The 19,598-nt window shown below is 33.3% G+C and overlaps 1 protein-coding gene across 2 annotated transcripts in view; it reads right to left on the reverse strand.

Annotated features, from left to right (window-relative positions):
• LOC149476660 (ribosomal protein S6 kinase alpha-5-like) overlaps window positions 1-19,598 on the reverse strand; it is a 95,790-nt gene that overhangs the window by 24,586 nt on the left and 51,606 nt on the right. For both annotated transcript variants that reach the window (XM_089711864.1, XM_089711865.1), the window contains exons 5-6: window positions 13,018-13,133; window positions 12,157-12,345 (exon numbers count right to left, since the gene is read on the reverse strand). In XM_089711864.1, the coding sequence (XP_089567990.1) occupies window positions 12,157-12,345; window positions 13,018-13,133 (305 nt within the window). The remainder of the gene's footprint in view (window positions 1-12,156; window positions 12,346-13,017; window positions 13,134-19,598) is intronic.

A 19,598-nucleotide genomic window follows, 5' to 3' on the forward strand; every position in this document is an offset into this window, starting at 1 on the left:
TGTTTTCAATAGTGTAAAGAGATACAACATCAATTTTCAAAAATCTTCATAATTTTATAATATCTCAAACTAAAATTCATAAAGCCTACATAAGAAAGCGTGCTAAAAATACTTAAAAAAAAACCTTTATAACATATATTATATGGCATACGAGTTTGTAGCAAATAATCTCCAGAAATAGTATGATAAAAAGTATGATATCCCGAATTAAACTCCAATAAATAAACTTTATAATCCCCCCCTCCTACTTTCCCCAACACACCGTGCCCTTGCCTCCATACACGCGGAAGTGTATACACTAAAAACGTCACGTACACAATATAGCACATACAATATAACGTGCATCTCTCGAGATGTGAGATTAAACACGATTATTAATAAACGTCCGCTAAATAATAAGTGAATGAATTATTCCGAGAAACAGTGTCGAAGAGTTTTCTCGAACAAAAGAAAATTTAAGTGAATAACGTGAAGATTGAATTAAAAAAGCGTCTATGTATAAGAATTTATTTTCAAATTCATATATCAGAATAATTTTTGCCAAATCTTGGTAAAGTCGAAAGAAAACTCCAGACTTTTGAAGGTTAAGAAACTCTTCGTGCACATAAAATAAATATTAAACGAAAATTTTACTTGCAAGGAAGGAGAATCTGACAGAAAAGCAACCTCCTAAGGGCCGATTTTTCAATGCTTGGATAAAACTTATTCGTCGAATAATGTATTAAACTACCATTTTAAAAACGTATTCTTATTGTCCGTATTTGACAGTTTACGTGACATTTTAATATTATCGTGTAATACTTTATTGGACGGATAAATTTTATCCAAGCATTGAAAAATCGGCCCTTAAGTTAACAATTAAAAAAAAATTGAACGCATAAACATTCCACATTACCCCCCGTATAACAAAAAATAATATAGAACATACATAAATCAAATAAAAAGCATATAATACATATCTGTTAGAATATAATCATTTGTTCATTAGCAAGCACCCGAGTGCTGGGGTTATTGCATCTTATATAACAACCACTTCTACAAGTGTAAAGCCGTTTTCTTTGAGTGAATGTATTCAATTGTTTATTTATTTACTCGGGGCTTTTGATAATAATATCATTATTTAATACTAGCTGTGCTCCGTGGTTTTACACGCAGTGCTCCGCTCTTGTTGGTCTTAACGAGATGATATATAGCCTATAGCCTTCTTCGATAAATGGGCTATCTAACACCGAAAGAATATTTCAAATCGGACCAATAGTTCCCGAGATTAGCGCGTTCAAACAAACAAACAAACTCTTCAGCTTTAATAAGATTAATATAGAATTATAGAGGATATAACACAATACCACAGTATTACCATTATTTCCTACAGTAAGGAATCGCCTTTGATGTCGCGCGATGCCGCCGCCAGCGTAGGTAATGACGCTGCCACACGAAAATACGCTAGGGTTGCAACAAATGGGAAATAAAACAATTGTGATTATTAATATTATGATGAAATCTTTATTCATATGTACATTCAAAATAATTGCGATTATTAAATCTGATGTAATTATTTGTTCATAAATATATAATTACAGATATATTGCACTGCTAAATATTATTTACGTGGACACTTTATTTTTGGATGTTCTTAATTGTATATTATAACATTTAACTAAGTAATGCATTCGCATTGGGATGTACAATCTGATTAGAAAATAAGGAGGACAACATAATATATACATAGCTTTGATTTTAATTCAACAGATACAATTAATACAATCTTTCTGAAATATTGTTTCCTTCTGGGATTTCAATGTAGATTTACATCCGTAAACCGAACAGTTTGTGCGCGCCATAATAGAATATGTAAGTACCTATGTATACAAAAATTATTACACAAAAAATACGACTGCGTCATCCTTTCGCGCTAGGTAAAGCAAACTAAGAGTGTTTGCTTTACGCGGCCCGCGTCGCCCGACCCCCGCCAGTTCCCCTCCGTTTCTCTGCACAAGTACATTCGTCGCACTACTGTAGGAAATAATGGTAATACTGTGACAATACTCTATAGGTAGGTACCTACTTACAAGATACACATACTGAAAGTTCATAGAAAAATAAACTACTTTAATTGCATTTTCAAGTTTAAGCTAAGCACTATACGATATAATAAAAAAGATAATAGTACATTGACATTAAAAGTGCAATAAAAAGCGATACTAGATAACATAGAAACATCGAGACCACGAATTAAAATACCGCACCTCAATGTTTATTAAACACGAGTAATAAATATGCATGTTAAATCATAATAGTAAGTTCTGTATTTAATAACCAACAGCCCGGTTGCATAAGTGAAAATCAAATAATGTACCGGTCTTGCTATCTGAACGAGGAACTAATGAAAGTTATTAATCCAATCGATAGATTAGAACAACGCGAAGCGATATTATCGCAACCGGAAGTTGAAAATCACAATGGATTGTCGACCATAAAGTTAAAAAAAAACAGTGAAAGTAGTAAGAACACGCTTCTACAGTCTATGGTTGAAATTCAAAATTGGAACGCGGCGACCTCATTCCGTTAGCGACTTCGCAAGAGAGCGGACGGGCGGGTGGTATTGCAAAAATAATTAATTTAAATATAGAACGCTATCCGATATTTATTTGTGTCCATTCATGAGCGTGTGGTAGCGGTATGCAGTAATATTGTCATTGAAGGTACATTATAAAACACGTTCCGCTCTGTTAAATAAATTATTTTGACGGCTTTCACTTCTTATTGGACAGACTTGGCCGCGCGTTGTGAGAAATGAGAATAATCTTTTGGAATAAGGAGGTCGTTAACAACTCTTATTTTTAGCGAAACCTCGATATACAAAGATAAAGATGTAAATTGGTAATTAAGAAGCGTTTAATTCAGAATTACAGCAATAAACTAATACTTTAGTTCGCAAAAACCGATGAAATAGACGTACCGACGGCCAATCTTGAACAATATCGATAGAACTAGATTTCTATTAGAACGATTAATATCCCATTTCTGTAATGTTCCAAAATAAACAGCAAAAATGTCAATTATTTACGATTTCACAACATAAGAGCGTGACTCATTTACCAAATAGTTATCAAAACACATTATAGTAGCTGATGACGTGGGCAAAATTCCCGCGTAATTTTAACGTGAAGTAAAGAAATGGACAGGAAAAAGAATCTCGATAATTTGTAAACAAATTCTCGGAAACTAAAGTTCAAAAGTACTGTGTCTTTCCGCAGAAAGTAGTCATTATTTTGGGAACTGACCACCACAATTGAAAGTATAATTGGATAGGTCTTTGAAAGAACCCTTGTTATTTGAAGTATATTAAAGACAGTTAATGAAAATATTTTCTTAATTTTACCATTTTTAATTCCCTTTTTTCCTAGTTTATTGAATAGAGATTAGAGAAAATTATTGATGAGATCAAATCGAAAGGTTTACGAAATTAATTATAAAAAAGTTGTTTTTAAGTTCGCAATAATAACTTAAAATATACTTAAAGTAATCAAATAGACGGATACATAAACGAATCTACTTTCACTGGTTGGAATTCCTTTACACTTTCGGATTAAGCAGAGAAAGTGTCACGAATCCTTTAAGGTAAAACTAAATTATATATCTCAGTGATAAAAGTTTAACCAACTTTAAATAAATGCTACATTCGTACATTTATACTAAATTGAAATATTAGAGTATGTTCATTTCGTATAGATGTTTTTTTTAAATACATAATTTACCCTCATGAAATAAATAACCATGTATGCCGATATTCTCTTTTTATCTACATTTACAAAATAAAAAATGTTGTGTGGTTTTATGAAACCACGGTAAAAGTGAAACTGTTTGAACGGTTCCAAACACTGCTTTGTGTAGCGCATGTCGCGTGACGGTCGGCTGCCGAGTAGGTATACCTACTCGGCAGCCGCGATACACGCGACATGCGCTACACAGACCAAAAAGTTTGAGACGATGTAATAAAAGTTTCACTTTAATAAATACATGGTGTTTCCTGACACACCCATATCATAGCTGACATGCTAAAAATCTAAATCTTTACCATTTATACCATTAACAAATCAAATCACCAAAAATTTTCTTAATACATACTTTCCTCCTGACCTTCCACCATACAAACGACCTCCTCACATACCCTACTAGCCTGGTACCTAGTACCTACCTTTAATAAACCACACACTCAAAACTATGTCAATCAGTTGCAAGCACATTCCGGTGCATATCGCTCGCCACAGCCACAGTATACACAAACACATACACACAATACGCTAATTATTATGTAACAATTCATTTTTCACGTGTACGCACCGTTTCTATTCCAATCACGTTTCTCTACGTGTGACACGGCCTAATGGCTGGATCTAGCTTTGAATTTAATAAGAATTTTCTAACTAAACTGTCACTAATAGATGTGACTGATATACGAGGGTCACAAACTGGTAGGGTATAGAGGTTTGGTCAAAATTTAATAATATGCAATAGGAAAATCAATCACTGTTCAAAATTCAAATATGTAATGTGAAATACACGTCTCTTGTGAAGGCAATGAAGCTACGGCCTACGACCTCATTTGATTAATAAATAATTAGTCGATGTCTCTCAAAATATTTAACAAAGAGCATTTTACACTGCTAAAACCACTAATAAAAAGTGGCTTTATTGCGCTTAAACATATCTATAAGAAACATTAAAAAATAAACAACTAATACAATGAAATTCTTTATTTACTTTCGCTTGAAGATCGTTTCAATATTCTAACTATATCATCCCACTCTAACTAAATTTACTCTTAAATAAATAAAAAAAAGACGGGTTGCACTCTGGGAGTGCCGGCAGAAGTGAAAACTTGATTAATTATTAACGTTGAGCATGTTTGATATCCATCCGTCTACGGCCTACGCTTTTTCGATCAGGTCACGTGTCCTGACGCGAGTTTAAGATGTTATACCCATTACAGAAAAAGTGCTCAACGCCGCTAAAGAAGTTTTCACTTCAAAAACTCAAACCACCATCCCTATAAGGACATATTTTATACCTCTAGATATACAAAAACCCCGCGTCACACAGAACGCGAACAAAATTCGGCCACGCTCAACATCGCAATGACCCAGATACCGAGCGCCTGCGCCCGCGCACCGCGTTGTTGAGAACTTGTATATCATCTGTTTTATTGACCGACTTGCCGTGCCCCGTGGTTTTACCCGCATAAGTCCGCTCCTGTTGGTATTAGCGTGATGATATATAGCCTATAGCCTTCCTCGATAAATGAGCTATCTAACAGCAAAAAAAATTTTCAAATCGGACCAGTTATTCCTGAGATTAGGGCGTTCAAACAAACTCTGCAGCTATATAATATTAGTATAGATTTATATGGATTTGTGCGAGTTTATAATTTTATGTTATGAACTTATATTTTAGTTATGATAGTTGTAAATAACGTGAAGAAATGTTGCTATCATATTCTTAGCTTCTTGCTAAGTAACCGTGAATGTATTCTTACATCTTGCAATATTATAAAGGGTTTATTCATCAGCACGTTACTTTTTCTAAATTATAAAGCATTACTTGCCAATTCTCATATTTAATTTAAACATTTTTTCATATCTTAAGATTATGCCAAAACACAAACTTTACCTTCACTACCCCTTTAAATACAGATTATTATCTATCCTACAAAATACCTTCTAATATTCCACTAAATATTACCAATTACGTGAAACACCATTTATCCGTATATTCGTATCTCCCACGCATATTGCATATCGCCATCCCTTTCGCACGCAAACGATCTAATAATAGCATCTCGCTCTATTTTCAGAACGAAGGTGACACAAATATATTTCAAGCTAGTTGAATGGTAGTTATTCCACTTTAAACGTGTGGTTTTAAATCAATTTATAAATTATTTTCGAGAAACGAAACATTTATTTCAAAAAGAAATAAGATTTATGACAATAATCATATATTTTTCAATTAACGAACATTTACGAAAAAATCTGTAAACAATTATAATTAGAACAAGCTGCTGAAATTTAACATTACAACCAAATTTTAAATAATTTACAGACACCTCCAATATGGTCAGAAACACTAGACCCTAGTTCCAATAATATCTGAGAATATCTTCAAGACCTCCGCATCTATTTCTGCGAACCATAGATAAGGACCGTCTCGACAGACAATACCTACTTTAGATAAAAAAAAGCGACTAAAATCGTTGGGAATCTACAGACAGACACAGAGATAGTGTTTTATGTTTAACTGAACACACCGGGGCTAGACTACTATACGAAAAATGTATGAAGGAGATAACCAAATTGTTTTTAATCTGTACAATACCACAAAAATATCGATACAATTATTTTAGGGCATTGAGTATCAAAATTGCATAATTGGCCCTATAAATATATCTAAAAGAAATGGTGAATGGTACAACCATTAGTAAATAACACCTATTTCTTTGAAGTATTAGAACACCATAGTATATTTTAAATACAACTACCAATTCTTTAAACTACATAATCTATATATGTATATAAAACTCAAAGGTGACTGATATAGTGATCTATCAACGCACAGCCCAAACCACTGGACGTATCGGGCTGAAATTTGGCATGCAGGTAGATGTCATAACGTAGGCGTCCCCTAAGAAAGGATTTTAGAAAATTCATCCCCCAAGGGGATCAAACAGGGGATGAAAGTTTGTACGATGAAAATTTATCTTTTCCACGCAGGCGAAGCTGCGGGCAACAGATAGTCTAGCTAGCATCTATACAAATATTATAAAGAGGAAAGGTTTGATTTTTTGTTTGTTTGTTTGTATGAATTGAATAGGCTCCGAAACTACTTGGCAGATTTGAAAAATTCTTTCACTGTTGGAAAGCTACATCATTTCTGAGTGACATAGGCTAGGTTTTATCCCGGAAATCCCACGGGAACGGGAACTATGCGGGTTTTTTTTTTTAAACGCGGGCGAAGCCGCAGGCGGAAAGCTAGTCTATGATAAAACATCTTCTATAAAAGGTTTCGCTTCACAAACACTATAACCCAGACTAGACAGCTTTAGACAAAGCACCGTCTAGAATGCAGAATCTAGATGCAAGCATCCAGACGTTTTACTACGTCTACATTACTGGGACTTCAATTGGGCTAACTATTAAATTTATTAGGGAATGGACAAGTGTTGATAAAAAAGGATGTAAGATAATTATGAAGATTGGATGTTTTTCATACATACACCAAGAATCGTTACAAACCTTTTATTTGAGTAATAATTATCTGTATAATGTAGATAATTATCTACATCTACAGATTACAATTATTGTGCTACAATGCCTATTTCGAAAAAGTAAGCACTTTTAATTTTATTCACTAATCATGTACTAGATAGATCAGAGAATTCATATTTTCGGCATATGCATTTAAAAACATTTTACTTATTTACGAACGAAGAAAACATTCAACTTTCCAAAGACATTGTTGTATCTTGCTTTAATGTGTGTAACATTCTTTACGTGTTAGTCATTTGTATTTTTTTTTTTTTTATTTTAAAAGCTACATGTGTTTGGAGAAGTTTCTTTCTTCATCAACTAAATAGAATTTGCAGAATTATTAGTCATTAATATCTAATTTATACACAGCGGGTAATATTTTCGTAAATATTTAGGAGTGTTCCCTATCGGCCCTATCCCTTGTCTACATTTATCGGTTCCCGTATCACTATGCGGATTTATCGAATGTGTGTTCCATCGCGATACGTGTTGTGGAACGCGGGCGAGAGACGTTAGATTACCAGCGCCTAATATAAAGTTACAATTTAATAATTAAAAAAAAACAGGGTAAATTATAAACAGTTAATATTGTACATGATTGACATAATTAGCGGGCACGTAATTTGCAATTAGATTAATTAAATTTTGGTTTCTGTTATACTTTTTAATTAAAGTTACTGTAAACAATCCTACTAATATTATAAATGCGAAAGTTTGTGAGGATATGTGTGTGTGTGTGTGAGTGTTTGTGTTTGTTACTCATTCACGAAAATTCTACTGACCCAATTGCAATGAAATTTAGCACACATATAGAGGGTAACTTGGATTAGCACATAGGATAGGTTTTATCCCGGAAATCCGACGGGAACGGAAACTATGCGAGTTTTTCTTTGAAAACGCGGGCGAAGCCGCGGGCGGAAATCTAGTAATTGATAACACTATGTAAAGGTAATATAAATTATTCTTGTGGTAAGCTTTTTTTACTTATATTCAATAGCATAGTATACAGTATACACAATAAAAATCAGGCTATAATCTATATTATCCAATAACCAAGGACCATGCCCTATTTAGGACTCAGGTCATAATCCACTGCGCCAAGCGCTAGTTAACCGAAACTTTCTCAACCTACACCAACAATTGCTATAAAAATTGTAAATAATTATGCATTTATTTTCTCTTTATTTCTTCTACAAAAGCTAACCTATTGCACATTTTGACGTTTTCCTCTCTATTCTATTTTTTTTTACTACAAAAAATCGTGCACTTCCCAACATTTTCAAACGAGGACGTATTGTCCTGTAATAAGTGAATTTGAACAATACACGAACAAAATATTGTAATTTACAATTTGTAATCGTAACAAATTAGACCGCTCGGCAAGTGGGTCACGGCCGAGCGAGACGGCGCGAGTTTCTGTTTGAGAGAGAGCGGGACGGCTATATCGATAAGAGTTTTTAGTAATGAGCCGTGGTTTTGACGGTGTTTTTTCTTTTGTATTTTTCACTTGTTTGTTTATTTAGTTCAAGTCCCGTTAAGTGATTATCTAACCAAGCAACATACATCTGAACATCAAAACATACAAACTTTCTCATCTATACTAATATTGTAAAGCTGAAGATTTTGTTTGAACGTGCTAATCTCAGGAACTACTGGTCCGATTTGAAAAATTCTTTCGGTGTCAGATAGCCCATTTATCGAGGAAGGCTATAGGCTATATATCATCACGCTAAGACAAAAAGGAGCGGAGCAATGCGGGTGGAACCGCGGAGCACAGCTAGTTTATAATATAAGTACCGAGGTTGTACTTAATTTTATGAAAATCTTTATCAAAAAGGGAATTTTTATTACATTGCATTGTTTTACCCATTGTATTTGACCTATTTGATTTATACTAGTTTATAACAAGTCAATTTCTACAAAGAGTGTACAATTACACGTTTCATTTTACTTAATATTCAAAGTAATAGAAAAAATAAGAACTCATATTATGAATGTTAAATATAAAATGTTCCTTTACATTGATTTCGTAATATTTGTGATGTTTTTTTTAAGATAGAAAAGAATAAAACTAATTATTGTACGTTAATCCCTATTAAAAATCCTGCTAATCCCATAAAACAAAACTATAGGTTCTTCTAGAACAATAAAAACTTTATACTACAAATTCTCGTCTTTTATTACAATATAAAGAAATAGGTACAAAAATAAGGAAAAATTAAATTGAAACGCACGTTTCTCAAGCGACTTACAACATAACAGACAAACGAACAACTTAATTCAAATTTAACAAATATACAAACGCAACACTGATTGCCCTATTCATTCGAATAATGTTCATTTTAAACCTATTCAATATAAGATAGAAAAAAATAAAGCGGCAACATCGCATTGCTATTTTGAAATAAATTACAAAATTTCACTGGCGCGGCGCGGCAACGTCGCGCCGATCAGCAGCTGTTTAATGTCAGACATGTTTGATGAGATGATCCATTGGATTCCTTGCAACTGTGTATTACAGTACTATTATAGTACAAAGAATGAACTAGACTGTTTATTTAACGATTATAATACATATATAGTAAACATTGTGTAATTATTTTGATAGTTTAAACTTTTAGCGTTAAAATAGTTCAAATTTCAAATTTTCAAAACATTCCATTAACGACACCGCATTTGACACTATTATCCCTAAATCTCCATCTTTCCTTCACACCTGAAATTGCTATACCAAATGCGCTAACATCACCGTGATATAATTCGACTTTCAGATAAAAAAGCCAAGTGTAGCGAGGCATTACAGAAGCAAGTACTTTCACCAGTGTTCCAACGATTGCACCAACAGCTGAGTTATACGGGAAAGTATTAATATATCGGCGTAGTTGTTTTGATGTGAGCGGATTTAAATCGTGATTTATTTCATGTTGAAAACGCGAAAATTAGATTTATACTTCAAATGTGACAAATATAAATTAATGATTGCCATCTCTAGTCATTTTCACTCGATTTATTCCTTTTGCCAAGAAATATTTAATACGATCTATTTCTTCCTTCCATTGTCAAAACTTGTAGTTATATCACACAAGTAGACTTTCTGAATAAATATGTTAGACAAGAGCTTATGTACTTAACTTTAAAAAGAAAACGGAAATAATGAACCACATTTAAATTTTAAACCTAAGGTACTCTAACAAAATTATTCACGACACTAGCATCTACTTACACAAATCCCAAAAATCCCATTAAAATAGGACAATACGTTCCAAGCAGATAAAACATTCTAAATCCGTGCTTCCAGCTATTTCCAAACATACAAAAAAAAACCTTTTACGAAACACAAGTGACATTTACAAGACAACAAGTCTGAAGATAAATGTGTATTTTGTGAAATAGTACAGTTGATTCTATTCTTGTATCACTACAGAAGTTATTCTATAATGTTTATATTTTTAAAGAAAAACACATTCGGTTGCAACACTGTGTTTTCTAGTTTGATTTATGAGAACGTTTTACAATTTGAAATTTATTATAACGAATTTATTATTATCTCGTTTATTTGAATAGCGTGCGAAATATGAAAAGAGAAATTGAAATTTATAAGATACTAGCGATCCGCCCCGGCTTCGCCCGTGGTATATGTTTACGTTTTCTCTACATAAGGACTATTCTCGTACTTGAAGGAATATTGTAAAAAAAGAATTATCGTAATCGGTCTAGCCGTTCACGCGTGATGCCGTGACCAAGGAAAATAGCGATTTATTTTTATATATAGAAATCTAGATAGCCTACAGAGTATATTTTATCATGTACATAAATAAGTAATATACAACTGATATCTACTTTGTTGCAAATCGATAAAATTCATATACCTACATCATAAACAGAAAAATAGATTTCTTTCGCTTTCTCTATTGGACAATACTGTATGTCATGATGACATTTCTCATTCATTATATTTAAACTGTGCACCAATTACCTATGCAGTCATCTTCCTTCCATTTCAAATAGCACTAATCAATCGTATAATATCAAATTAAACTTATTTTAATTCCCTTCACACAACCCTTCCCCTTAAAGAAAGCGTGCATAAAAACCAAGACGCACTATTCCCTTACGGATGTTAAACAGATTCAAAACGCCCTACCATATATTCAATTTAGCTAACCTACAATTTTCACATACAACCTAGGTATTACGATAAGCGTCTATAGCATATAATATATTCTAGATCATGCACCATGAAGGTTTTATTGATTGTAAACTATATACATAATATTATAATATACCTTTGTTGTCAACTGGCTTCCTTATCGCTAAGGAAATGTGCCATTTGCTTAAGAGAAAAGGGTAATAATGTACTACCTACTACTTTGTTAGTAGATTACACCATTCATTGATGTAGGTTTTCCCAAAGATTATTGTAGATATGCTGCAGCTAATTAACCAACTCGGCCAAACAGCTGTTCAATCAAAAATTAAGTAACAAGACCATGTGCCCTTTTAGATATGAACTATCTTCTTTTGATTTAACTACGAACTATAAATATTTGATATTTCCTACACGTTTCACAAAAACTAACGTATTTTAAACGCGCTTAATTCATTATATTATTTATTCCAAAGTTTCGTACTCTTTCCATGATCCCTGTGAAGTCATCACTATCATCAGTCCATATACGTTCCCACTGCAAGGACCTCATATGCGAGTTCAGGTCACGCTGGCCAAGTGCGGTTCGACAGATATGAAAAAAAGTACTAATAATGCTTCCACTGCAGTAACACTGCCCTCCCATCCATCCCTAATAATTACAAACTAAAAACAATTTATAAATAATTCAAAATAACTCACAATATCATGCCCCTGACTGCCACAGCGCACTACTTCGGGCGCCATATATTCTATCGTGCCGCAGAAGCTGTACGCTCTGCTCTCCCCCCCACAGAACTCCTTCGAGAGACCAAAGTCTGTTAGCACGATGTGGCCTTCCGCATCGAGGAGTATGTTCTCGAGCTTAATGTCGCGGTATATTATGCCGAGCTGGAAGGGAGGAAATCGTTGAAAACTTTCGTAGTGCTTTTTAAAGGGATGGAAAATGGAAAAAGAGACGAGATAAAGATTTATTTAGAAGTAGGTGAAGATAATACGAAGAGTGGAAGGAATGCTCCCCTAATACGAGGAATAAAGCTGCTCAATTGACGTGCTAGCTCACAGCAATGAAAGCGATATATTTTTGTATAAGTTTATATAAATATTATATTGTTATTTCTTATTTATAAAAAATGATGTAATTTTAGTTAAGTAACTGCCTTGTAATGTTTTGGGTATACATACCTGTAAATTACTTGTGTTGGAAAAATAAAGAATAAAGAATAATCTGATGGAAGATGGCAGTTATAAAAATTATATAAAGCTTTTAGTGTGCTGGAAAAAGAGACTTCTAAAGAATAACAAAATGAAAAAGCTGAAAAGGAAAAAGCAATCAAGATTTCCGCAGAAATAGCTTTCAGTATGTTGATAGAAGAGAGGGAGGATCTATAAAAACTCCAGTAGAAGTAAATTTTAGCATTCTAAGAGAATTAAGTAGTTAAAGGACTTCATTAGATGTAGTCCTCATTCATCTGGAAGAAGGCCACAGAATATCTACACAACACGGACGCGTCTCCGCTCGTGTATACAATATCATAATAAGAATGCAGAACCAGATCTAACCTTATGTAACTGCTCCAAGGCGAGTATAATTTCAGCTATGTATATCCTAACTTCGTCCTCGTTGAAGTGTTCCCTCTGATACAGATGCGTGAACAGCTCCCCGCCGGCGACGTAATCTGTAACAAATCATGTTTATTCATATAAATAACTAGACACTACTTATGATTCAAGGACTGAGATGAAATCAAAGAAAATAACTGCTGCGTTTTATGGATTTTTATTTTTGACGTAGTAATATTATTGAAAAATATAGGATTAAACTGTACCCATGATGAACTTGATACAGTTTTGAATTTGTCACTCCATGTTCATACGAAGTTTTACGACTAATTTCTATCTACTCTAAATCAGACCAACCAAAAAAGACAATCATCAGAGTGACTAATACAGAAACTTTCACAAGCATTCCTGCCATTTCCCACCAACATTTCACAGTAACAGCAAGCAAAGCAATGCACTATCCAACTAAATATAGCCTAAGATCGAGATAATCTAGCTCTCTTGCAGTCAAACAGTTTGACCTACATCTAGGCTAAATAAAAGTAAAATTAAACGAACACTGCTTGCTCGCGGACTTTCTAAAGTTTTTGACGTCTCGAGATGTTAAAGCGACGGATATGAAAAGAATTTTATGATAAAACTATTGTTGCAAAATTAAGGGCAGCTTCAATGTTCTGTTTAGTTATCTGTCAGTTATAAAGAGAAATAATGTATGAATAGTCCAGGATCCTTCGCCCATTTTTGCAAGTGATTACTATCAAGCTAATTTTCCGTGAGTAGCTTTATTTTGATGAGACGCCCAATAATTTCCTAGCTAACAGAGGAAAATTAGCTTGATAGTAATCACTTGCTAAAATGGGCGATGGATCCTGGACTAGAAAATTTACGTCAGATAGGCTACTAGATAGCGGTGATACCGGCCCAAAAATCATTGAACTCTAGCCGAGTCTAACTGATATGGATTACAGTAGATTTTAGCAATAGCAATGAGACATTCTGACTAGATATTAATCTTGAATGATAACTGACTAATAAGTTTATAAAACAACTAGCTTTCCACCCGCGGCTTCGCCCGCGCAGTCAAAGAAAAACTCGCATAGTTCCCGTTCCCGTGGGATTTCCGGTATAAAACCTATCCTATGTCCTTTCTCGGGTATCAAAATATTTCTATACCAAATTTAATGCAAATTGGTTCAGTAGTTAAGGCGTGATTGAGTAACAGACAGACAGACAGAGTTACTTTCGCATTTATAATATTAGTATGGATTAGTATGGATGTACGGACAGATTATTATTAGCCCCGGAATTATAAAGAAAGCAGTGATAAGATTAAAAAATGACTCATGAGTGAGCGTGAGTGCCAAGCACACGTGTCAGAAGAGAAACTTCTTTTGCAAGATTCATTGATACCAAAATCATCGCCTTATTCGATGACGTGGCTGTATTGCAATGACGCGACCTTGAAATTTTACTCTCAACGCACCTAAAGAAGTTTCACTTCAAAACTTCAACACTTAAAAATCCAAAAACATCACGCCATTCAGCGTATCATACCGCGTCCCTGACCTAGGCAGCCCAATGCCCATACATTATTCATCATATACCAAAACACTATGTTACTTTCCATGACGATATTCTTATAACCAATGTCTGGGAATTTCAGAATCTATTTTGGGATTTATAAAAAGTCGAATAAATACATGTGGCATTTATGACTATTGTTATACACGAATTTTGTCATAGCCAAGTTGTTAAGTAGCTTAATAATTAATATGTCGTTTGAAACATTTAACGGATTTAAAACACGTTTTTAATTCACGGTAGACACGTGGAGGGACTAGACACATTTACAGAAATAACTTTGACAATAGAGAATACGATTTTTATAGCTTCCTTTAAAGGGACCTTGGTTGTTAACTGGCCAATGTCCATATACATTTTGCCCTATAAATTTTTTCCAAACATTGAGGGTAGACGATAACTCCGAAAAAAGTGAACCCTATAACGACAGCACTAGTGTATTATCGAATGGCGTATATAAGTACTTTAGTAAGGTTTTATAATAAAACTCGAGTTACATACACAATCAAGGTCTGAGAGGCTAAAACAATAACAGTTCAATATATCCGCTCCCCGTTGACATTACACAAGCTATCAAACTACTTGCTTGGTACAAGTGACGAGCGATTGTCTATTGGTTCTAGGTTTTAATTTCTAGATCTTTATACGCCTTAGTTTCGTCACGAATGATTTAATATTGATAACTTAATACTTATCCGACAATATCACAAGACGGAATCATATATTATTAGTAAGTTCCATATATTATACCTAAATAAATTATAATTATATTTGTTTCTTATCTGTTATAAACAAACTGATGCTCATTTAATTATTTTATAATAGGTTTTTAATGAATATCCAAAGTCAAAACTTAGCTGCGCACGTGCTTCTATTTTATCAAAAGCATAAAACTTATTTCTTGCAATGTTTTTTTCTATGTTTCTAATTTAATTTCAATGAAAATTAATAGCAAGTAGCAAGGTAATAATAGATTTAGAAAGAGAAATCTGGGAAATTGATGTAAATTGTCGTTATTTCTTGTAAGGATAAACGTTTTTAAATGTTGTCTTGATTAAAATTATAAATTACAGAAATACATAACAGAAATTCTACATCTTGCCTATATTAATTTATTTTGCATTCAGCTAATCAGTCTGAATCCGTTATGCTTTCAATCTCGAAATAATTTCTCGATAACCTCTTTTCAACACGCCCTGTCCAAAACCCAGCTATCTATTCTAGAACATTCTCCAACATTCTAGAAGCTTCTATATCCAAGATGGCCGCCACCCGCCACCGCTCACAACCTACACCGCACACAAACTAGCCGCACGTGCAATGCAGCGAACAATAGTTTTAAACGGAAAAAAGTCCACGGTCCGTATTGTGTACATTAGGATATTACGGAACGCCCCCGTTTTATATTCGCAAATTGTAATATTAGATATACCCGTGGTTTTGGTTGGGAGAAAACTTTTAATTCTCATTTGTATTCTGTGCAAGGAAGGCATTTAGTAAACAAGCTGGCTTAATTAACTGTATTACGCATAATTCTGTAAAATTAGTTGATGATCTCGCCCGCTGTTAATAAATAAATTTAAAATATTGCACGCCTCATAAGCGAAGCGTCACTGTACTACTGTCACTTCGCGCAAAACATCTGATTTTTCAAACTTAAAATGTCTTTATGTATCATACATTGCACTTGTAAGATAATACATACACACACATATTAAGAAAAAACACTATTTTTAACATTCATGATATTTTTGATGTCATTTTTGTTATTTAAACTAGTTAAAAAATAATTTGGAAAATCCAAAAGTGCACGCCTCATAATTTTTTTTAATAAATATTTATTAATTATTATTTTTGTTTATTTAATAACAATTAAACCACATCGAATCAGACCCTGAAAAATGAAAGGGTTCTATTCCTGAGCATACTCAAGCGTAAGAGAAAAAAAAAGACTCGATTAGTAAAGTATTTCGGTCGCTATCGTGTTAACAAGAAAAAGGATCCGCACATACAGACACACGGACGTCCAAGACAGAACTTTTTTAAACTGTTTTTTAACTAGTTTAAATAACGAAAATGACATCAAAAATATCATGAACGTTAAAAATAGTGTTTTTTCTTAATATGTGTGTGTATGTATTATCTTACAAGTGCAATGTATGATACATAAATACATTTTAAGTTTGAAAAATCAGATGTTTTGCGCGAAGTGACAGTAGTACCCACCTCAACGCTTCGCTTATGAGGCGTGCAACAGTTTAAAAAAGTTCTGTCTTGGACGTCCGTGTGTCTGTATGTGCGGAGGATTTTCTTGTTAACACGATAGCGACCGAAATACTTTACTAATCGAGTCTTTTTTTTTCTCTTACGCTTGAGTATGCTCAGGAATAGAACCCTTTCATTTTTCAGGGTCTGATTCGATGTGGTTTAATTGTTATTAAATAAACAAAAATAATAATTAATAAATAATTATTAAAAAAAAATTATGAGGCGTGCACTTTTGGATTTTCCAAATTATTTTACTCTATTTAGAAGTTAGTATGCATCTAAAATTATATTTTTGAATTGAAGATATTTGCCAAAAGATACAAAACAATTTGGGAATTTACATTCAAACGTAGATTTCAGAAACTATGTATCACATCATCCTTGGGTGTTTCCTATTTCTCTGGAATATGCATTTTAATACATCATTATCACACTTACAAATTCCACACATTTTAACAAAATACACATACAAATATGCGACTTCCTCCAATCTGTCCATGATCATAAATACATTATTTCGCACGTGACTGATCTCCAGGCACATGTGCCAAACTCAACTCCGCATATTATTTCTAAAACCAAAAATATAATGAATTTTATTACTAAACTTTATTACCCGATACATTCCGCTCCAAATAATAAATATTCGTTTGCCATTAAACCAAATCCTAATTAGAATACCTAAACATTAGTAATCAGTAAGCAGTGGCCTGAATTGTCGTAAGTCGTAACCCAAAATGCTTAAGTGGCACGAATTGTTAAGATTATATCTAATGCTTTTTGACCTCACGACTATTGTTTTTATATTTTATTTTATTACACGAGTTTGATAATTTCACGTTGATTATTTTGAAGGTTAGTCTGCTCGTCTTCAAGTTATGGGATCAAAAACTTTAAAAATCAATCACTAAATTTAACAATTAAGAGGCATGGTTCGTAACAATGTTCGTTACTCGTATTCGAATAATCGTATACATGAAAATATATACGACTACGATATGAACAAAAATCGCTGCACACTAAGAAAAAATAATATCAAATACAAATCCACTATCTGCAAAGATACTTATGGACCACCTTATCTTACTGTTCACTTCTCCCTATAGCATACTCTTACCTACTTTAAACACTCAAACAGAAACAAAAATATGAGCCAATCTATATAACACAAGTATCGAAGATGCAACGATGTGTGAAATTAATCGATGCACGCGTCCACGTGTCTGCAAACTGCTTCGCAACCCTGGATGGTGAAGGTCCCATATTGAAATTATAGACTATAGGGTATTAGTAGAAATTGTATAGACTGCTATAGATTCTTAATTCGTATAAACTTGGCTAAAATTTTTGTGATGCTGAATATGGCAGAATGTACTAACTAAAAGAAAATGTTACAGGATAAAGCTTTCTATTGAGGTTTTAGGCATTACGTTTACGAATAGTCCAGTGCCTATAAATAAAACGAAGTTTGATTTGGGCCTATGCTACGTATGCAATGCTTATAAACAATTATTTTTAATAAGATTCGTAGTCGAAATTCGACCTCGTCACACTTATGACTCTGACCTGCATTCCACAACACATACATTCGACAAAACTGCATTGTAATACAAAAACAACGATATAATATGTATCATAGAGACACGTGGAGACCGTATCATCACTACATAGTATAAACCAAAGTCGCTTTCTCTGTCCCTATGTCCCTTTGTATGCTTAAATTTTTAAAACTACGCAACGGATTTTGATGCGGTTTTTTTTAATAGATAGAGTGATTCAAGAGAAAGGTTTTAGTATATAATTTATTAGGTTTTAGACAAAGCGGGCGAAGCCGCTGGCGGTTAGCTAGTTTATATATAAATAGTAGGTATGTAGTTCGTATTATTTACCAATTTTGTTTTGAAAGTAGGACCTTTCCCAAGATAACTATAATGTACTTTTTAACACGATTAAATAAGCTCCATCTGTATGTTTGTATATAAGCGTCTCCTTTAGACTCGATTTTGACCCTTTAAATGGACAGATTGAATTTAAACTTTGCACACTCATCAGTGATCAGGGACATTACAATAATTTCATTTTAAGGGTGTTTATTTACTATAATTATTATTTATTAACATTTCCAAAAAAAACTTCTTAAGAATGAAGGAACTTAACGAAGTCCACGCAAGCAAAACGCATTCCTATCCATCTATTTTCCCAATAAAATATTGCCATAAAGTTTCACACGCAAAACAAATTATCCACACCAATTTTGTTTGCGTCAAATTTTATAATTATTACCCCGGCTCCCACAGAAATGAGAAACACCGTTTCGAGCGTCCGTTGCACAAACTTTGAACGCACTGGGTCAAGGCTATCCGTTTTATAGTGATTTGATATTTTGCAAACGGATAAAATACAAAATTTTATTGACCTTGTCTCGAGTTCGAATTTAAGGAACACGGCTTACGCTGTGTTGCAATATCTCTGAGCCATAATATTTTTAGGGTTAAGAGATGACGTTTTTAAATGCATGATAACTTTTAACACCTCGTTTTTACTCATTATTATTATAATGAGTAAAAACGAGGTGTGTAGGAACAAAGCTATGTAGAAACTATCAATTTTAATTTGTAGATTTTAAATTGTTATGTAATATTAATACCGGCTCTTACTGGAAATAGATTAAGCACTTTTTTCTATATCTCTCTTTCACATATTTCTATCACTAAATAAAATTGAAATGCATT

Source organism: Colias philodice, chromosome 27 (assembly GCF_061535455.1).
Source record: "Colias philodice isolate Cphi_HAF_F1 chromosome 27, ilColPhil1 Martin Lab GWU primary, whole genome shotgun sequence".
NCBI lineage: Eukaryota > Metazoa > Arthropoda > Insecta > Lepidoptera > Pieridae > Colias > Colias philodice.